General features: G+C 39.6%; 1 protein-coding gene across 2 annotated transcripts in view; it reads right to left on the reverse strand.

The window, feature by feature from the left end:
- The window catches only part of Nr1h4 (nuclear receptor subfamily 1 group H member 4), an 80640-nt gene that overhangs the window by 57509 nt on the left and 16065 nt on the right, over positions 1–7066 (reverse strand). For both annotated transcript variants that reach the window (XM_021173868.1, XM_021173869.1), the window contains exon 2: positions 5887–6021. In XM_021173868.1, the coding sequence (XP_021029527.1) occupies positions 5887–5953 (67 nt within the window). In that variant the 5' untranslated portion in view covers positions 5954–6021. The remainder of the gene's footprint in view (positions 1–5886; positions 6022–7066) is intronic.

Genomic DNA, 7066 nt, shown 5'->3' on the forward strand with positions numbered 1-7066 from the left:
CTCTCTCTCTCCCCATAAAAGGGCAATAGTACTGACAGGTGTCCCAGAGGAGTCTCTGTGGGAATTAACATCAACAGCAAACAGAGTACAGGTGCTTACAATGCCCCTGGCTTTTGGAGAAGGACTAAATGAGGCCAGTAACTTGCACAGAATGGTGGGATGTGCCTGAACCACAGGCAAGCAGATGGCAGAGACAGAAGTGAACCAGGCAGTCTGCTTTAAAAATATATAAAGTAGCTGGGTATGCAATCCCAGAATTTAGGAAACGGAGACATATGTATTAGGGATTCAAGGCCATCTTTAGCTACACAGGCCAATCTGATCTACGTGAGAACATGTCTTGAAAACAACAAGAGGTTTTAGATTTTTAAAATGTACTTAGTCAATATGGTGTCTGACATATGGAAGGCGTTCAGGAAAAGTCATCATTTTGACTCTTCTCACAGCTGTAAATTTATTTGTGATCTGACTTTATGGTTACTTTTCTCAGCTTGGTACCCCTAAGAATCTGCTTCTTATCCTACAAGGATGAGAGCTAAATTGTAGAGTTTAGAAGAATCACCCAGCAGCTGGCCAACTTGGCTATAACTCTCCATCTTATGCCATGCCTTTACCAAAGTATGCATGCCCTGGCTGAACGCAGCAGCGATCCACATTGTAATAAGGAAAGGCTCACTCGGTATCATGCCTTGACCCATTTCTATACTTCATGAATAAAAGACAGGATATGAGATTTCCTGCGATAGGAAAAATTAAAGCCACAGGGAATTAGGAAAAAAAAAAAACCCAAAACTTTAGAGACTGTTAAGAGCTGTGGAAGAGTTAAGGATGAGGAAGGCTGGGAATGGCTCAGTGACTGAGAACTTGCCTAGAGTGTGAACGGTCTTGGGTTCAAGCTCTAGCACTGGGAAAAAGGGAAATAAAGAAAAGAGAGAAGAACAGAAACTCCAGTAACACTAAATAAGGCTGATGTTGCCTGAACCAGGCATAGTTTCCATCGCCTGTAGACTTCTAGATTTAGTTCTACCAACAAGTTAGAGCCACGTTCGCTTGAGCTGAGCTCAGTGAGATGGGAAAATACTGGAAATCAAATGTCAGAAATACCCTGTAAATCCTCATCTCAAGAATTTTAATTACATTTGGAGACATTTGGGTGGTTCGGCAACATCTGGAAGAGTCTTTCTAAATTGAAGTACACAGCTTTGGAAAGAACCAAATTTCAAAGTGCACGTTTGCTAATTAATGATAAAGCATACTCGGAGGAGGCGGACAGAAATAGCTTCGTGACGTTATAAAGCAAGGAGGAATAATCAAAGATGATGGAACGTGGGAACAGAACGCATGAGGTTCAACTGTTGCTCCTCTCTGGGCTTCACTGTGGTGCAGAGATTTGGGGAGAATATTAGGTAAAATAATAATGATTATATATATATGTATATGTATATATATATATACATATGTGTGTATGTGTTTATGTATGTATGTATCTGTATACGCACACACAAACATGGATTCCAAAGTTGTCGTTAACTTTAGCAGCAGTGTAATGTGTAATGCTAGGGTGAGGCAGAATATGAATCTCGTTCCTTAAGGTAGCGGGAAATGTATTTGCATATTGTAGATTCTTTTCGGCTCCTCTACAATTCTTTGTACTTAACAGTGAAGAGTGAGAGAGAGAGAGAGAGAGAGAGAGAGAGAGAGAGAGCACTTCCTTCTTTGGATGAGTGGACTAGTGTTCGTCATTTCAATTATTTTAAATTGCAGCTCATGGCAGTCAAGCTCCAGATGAGCCATGATGGTTTATGATGTCTTTGAGTTTCTAGAACACACCCTCTCTCTCACAGCCCTTTCTTCTTTTCCAATGCACTTAGACAGGAGAAAACTGAAGTGCAGAGAGTCCCACTTGCCTCTGATTTTAATTCCCTCAGTTGTATCACCCCCTCCCCACTTGAGCTCAGTATATCTTCCCCAGGAGCACAGAGCTCAGGGGTTTGAAACATGCTGCTCTGTGAACTTGAGTCCTGGGAACGCCAGACTACTCTTGCCTTTGCTAATTCTGCCCTGTCATTAAGTATATGATCTTTGAAGTTCTGTAGGGGTTTTAGTTTCTCAAATGTACTAAAATAAACCACGGGTTTTAATGAATATACCACCTCTGACTCTGTGTGCTGAACTGCAAGAAGCCATGGACTTTGCCATTATTGCCTTTTATTGGGCACTAATTACATAAAACCTTGCCTTCTTTCATCAGAGATGCCCCTTTTAAGCCATCAAATTAATCTTTGACCGAGTTTCCGACTTGCAGGCTCTCGCAGGGGAAAGGAGACTTATCTCTATAAGGCCATCTTGTCTTTCCATTCCTCATGCTCCATGGGGATCTGTTTACCGATGGGCTAGGTTTCCATGTGGGTCTAACAGGGTGGCAGGATAAGTTCAAGGATCCTAAGGAAGTGGTTTCTGCAATTCTATATCACATTTGACCAGGCTTTTTTTTTTCTTCCTTCTGATGCTAGTGTAAGAGTGCATTGGCCCACCTCAACTCTGAGGTGTGTTTTCAAATACCGAAGGGGACGGCAATTTGGCTTGAGTATATGAATGCTCTAGAAGGGTAAGAGAGTTAGTGTCTCAGGACCTTCAGCTAATGAAGCCAGCTATTAAATGCCCACTTCGAAATCTCCCAATGGTCCCAGCTCACTATGCTCATGACACTGATCTAGAAGCCTCACCTCACACTGGTCTTCTCTCCTTCCTCCTCCCATGAGCTTACCCCTCCTCACCTAAAGTGGTTGCACATAGTCCCTCTTTCAGACTCTAGCTTTTGGTATTTCTCCTTCATTTTAAGCAAAGCCTTTGGAGAATGGAAGAAGCTGGATGCTGCCATTAGGAAGGGCGTCAGTGCCTCCCTCCAGTACCTGCTAATATGTATGCATAGGTATTTGCCTTGAAGACAGTCACCTTCCCAATATCTCAAGGTTGGGATTTCACTATTATAAAAGTTTCACTTTATAGTAACTTGAGTATAAAATAGCCACTTCTCTAGTGTTTTTATTGTCCTACGTAAAAATGCAAAGGTAAGACCTTTTCAAGTCCATTCCAGACTTGCTAATCCTTCCTTCTAGAATGTTCTTGATTTCTTAGTTTCCAGTATTGAGTTGTCAGTTCCACAGAAGTCTTCATTAAAGCCATTAAAGCAACCCATTCCTCCAGTCACTATGACATCACCTCTTGCTATTGCCTAACAGCAATAATAATATAATAATAATATGCTATTGGCATATTATTTTCTAATACTTTCCTGGAATTAACATTTGAACTTATTTATGGGCATACTAATTGTGAGTCCATTTTCCACTAAGATCTTCCCTGTTTTATTTTTATTTTTTGCTTTATTCCAGTGCCCCAGGCAACATCAGTGCTCAACATTTGAAGAGAAGAAATGATAGCTACCCCATATGCTTGTCCTAAAATTTACTTGCTTTTGTAACAACACAGGCTTTAAGTAATACAAACCACTGAAAGGAGTTTACCTCCCTGGTCAGTTGAAGCCATAGGTTTCTAGGTCTCTGTCATAGCTTAAGATGCAAAAGTGAGGAGATAGGGTCTGCGGGCTACTCATCCAGGGCTAGCAGTCTTTGTACTGATGTGCCACAGCCTAGACTTGGGGAGGGGCCATAGTATCCATCAGTGCCTTCTGGACAAGAAAATGGAGAAGTGGAATGAAGGACTCTGTTCTCTCCCTGCTCTCCTTTAGCCCAGTTGGGTGTGACTGAGGCCCCAAGAGAAACAGATTTGGAAAGAATGCTTAGGCCTTGCTCTAGAACAGTAGTTCTTACCCTTCCTAATGCTGTGACCCTATAATACAGTTCCTCATATTACAGTGATCCTCAGCCATAAAATCATTTCACTGCTACTTCATGACTGTAATCTTGCTACTATAATGAATTTTAATTTAAGTATCTGATATGCAGGATATCTGATATGTGACTCCCCCAAAAGGATCACAACCCCATTTATGTATATGTATATATATATATATATATATATATATATATATATATATATATAGAGAGAGAGAGAGAGAGAGAGACAGAGACAGAGACAGAGAGAGAGAGAGACAGAGAGAGAGACAGAGAGACACAGAGAGAAACAGAAACAGAGACAGAGAGATGGAGATATATATGTAGATTTATATACATACTTATATATGTATATATGTATATGAACACACACACACATACACACACACTCAGAGCAACAACACAAGAAGCAGAAGTTGCAGCAGTGCATGCTCTGCTGTCATTTGCAAGTGCATCTAATCTGTCAGAACCTTCTAGACCTTACTCTTTAAGGTCAACCTTGTACCTGGAGTGTAAAGCTGAATTAGTTTGTAAGCAAAAAACCTACATTTTCCTCTCTGTGTGCAAACTTGAGTCTAGGATGATTCATTTTTAACAATATTAAGACTGGCAAATTTCAATTGACCATTGTAAAGTCTTAGGGCAGGAAGTGGTAGTTTTTCTTTAAGAAACAATAGTAAGGAAAATTTTGATTCATCTATAGTATACAACATTAATATAATAATTATGTGAGCTCTGATTGGTACACCAAAAGTTATCCAGATCTCAATGTGTTGATTTTTCTAAGGGAATACAGAAGAGCAGGCTAGAACAAATGGTCAAGTGATCAGAAATGGAAGCCTGATCTTTCATTGCTCACAACTGACCCACAGGATGGAGCCCTACTGGAAGAAATAGGATGCAAGGGTGGTCTGTGAAAACTGGCATTTCACAAATAATTACTGCTGAATGTGCTCCCTCTGAGAACTACTGATCAACATCTCCTTTCTCCCCTTAAAGCCTCTTTTATGCTTCCTTCCTATTATTTATTACAAGATTGTTGTTGATCTGGTGTTCAAGGATAAATGAAGCACAATTGTTGCCAGCAAATGCTTTGACACATCAGGCTAAGCAGATGTGTAGGTAGGCAATGTGAGTACTAGCCCACATGCTGGAAATGTATCAATTATTACTATATAGAAAAAAATAATGGCTAATAGATAATAGAGCAGCACTAGCCAGTATCTGACACCAACTAAGGGATCATGCCTTAACATATTGATCTTGGTGAGATTTCAAGTGTTTTTTTTTCTTCCGTTTTTGTTATAGTCTACCATGGTCTATGTAATGCTGGATGGGAACTGGGGGCAATCTAGCCTCAAGGGAAGGTAAGTTACACAGAAGGAAGTCATTCAAAAAGTGGCAGAGTGCTCCCTACCCCACCCAAGACATGCCCTCATTTTGTCTCTTTGCTAATGTTCTCAGTTGAACTCTTTATACTTAGATGTTTTTCATAAATTCATAAAGTGGAGCAATATATCATTTTATGGTGTCATCTGGTTACAGATCTACTTAAAACCACTTAGTACAATTTGTCCTCAACCTAGTTTAAATGACTAATCATGACACTGTGCCAAAGATTTCCCCCCAGTACGGGAGGAACAGTGGGAGGAAGCTTCGTGCTGAGCACTAAGTAACTTCAGCCTTTAATAGGTATCATATTAAGCCATAAGCATTATGATTTCATTCGTTAATACCTGTTATAATAGTACGAGGATTCACTCTAGATCAGGAAGTAGTTTCTACTCCCCACTCAGTTAATTATCTAGTCTCAAGGCAGAGACTGACAATCCTCATATATTAAAAAAAAAAATGAGGACCGAGATAAAGAGCACTGGGTTCAATAAATCCAAAGTACAGCCTGGCTGAAGAGTTCACATTTATTGAGCACTTGGAGGAAGCAAGAACATTTTCTCAAATTCACTGCTGAGGCTTTCTTCTGACATGGTGAGCTTGTCAGACTCCTATTTAAATCATTTTGACAACTTACCAAATAAGCTTTCAGAAAGAGAAAACTCGTCCGTAGCCTGTAAATGGGAGTGCCCAATCAGATTCATTTTGGATACCACTCAAACTTTTCAACTTGAGAATGTACTTCTGGGATGGTGGTCCTCAAATAAGATCCCTGGAAGGCAAAGACACAGACACGCTCATGGTTGCAATATGGAGTCAGACATTACTCAAGAGAAACAGAGAGAAAGCAGTCGAACATACAGATGTCCAAGTGACTCCTCTGTAGAGATTTTTCTATAGCCTTTCTGTATGCATTTCTCAATGTTATGATTATATCTCATTTGAACTTAAAAATATTCAAGTTATATGCCTTCAGAAGAGCTTTTTTTAGTTTAATTTTCCATATGTTTTTCATTTAAATTCCAGTATTTGGGGATTTAGGCAAGATGTGATAACATTTGGGGTTTGTTTTTACTTCTTTTATATATAGAAAGAAAAACAAAAACATATATAAAAGTTTTAATTTAAAAAGCGGTCATCTTTGATTTATTTTCTTAACTTTATTTAAAAGTAGAACAGGGCTATGTAAACATACGATAGTAGTTTCATGGTACCTCTTATTATAATTTCCTTGGTTAGTTATGAGTTATATCAATAGGTCAAAATTCAGAGACTGATTTATTAGGACAGACTTGATTTCTTGCTGCAGGGGAAATGTTTAGGAACTCTTACTCATTCAAATGTCTACATTAGTTCTACATTAGACTAGGGTAAGACCAAAACGCAAAGGATGTAGGGTAAATAGAGAGATAATAGAGGCTGGAGAGATGTCTCAGCCCTTAAAGGCACATACTGCTCTAGAGAGGATCTGGGTTCACTTTCTAGCACCCACATGGAGAATTACAATTATCTCAGAGATAATTCAATTTCAGAGATGTGACACCTTCTTTTCTGCCCTCCGAGGGCTCCAGGTATGCAAATGTGCCCAGACATATATGTACAAAATGCTCCCACACATAAATTATATTTTTTAATTTTAAAAAAGAGAAATAATGATAAATCTTACCCAAATGTCTGAAGCTTCATTCTGAAGGAATTTCTAGAGTTTATTTAAGAGAAGCAGTGTCCACACTGAACTGTTTCTGTAGGTCAGCTTGCCTGCCTGCCTGCCTGCCTGCCTGCCTGCCTCCCTCCCTCCCTCCCTCCCTCCCTCCCTC

Source organism: Mus caroli, chromosome 10, assembly GCF_900094665.2.
Source record: "Mus caroli chromosome 10, CAROLI_EIJ_v1.1, whole genome shotgun sequence".
In the NCBI taxonomy this organism is placed as follows: domain Eukaryota; kingdom Metazoa; phylum Chordata; class Mammalia; order Rodentia; family Muridae; genus Mus; species Mus caroli.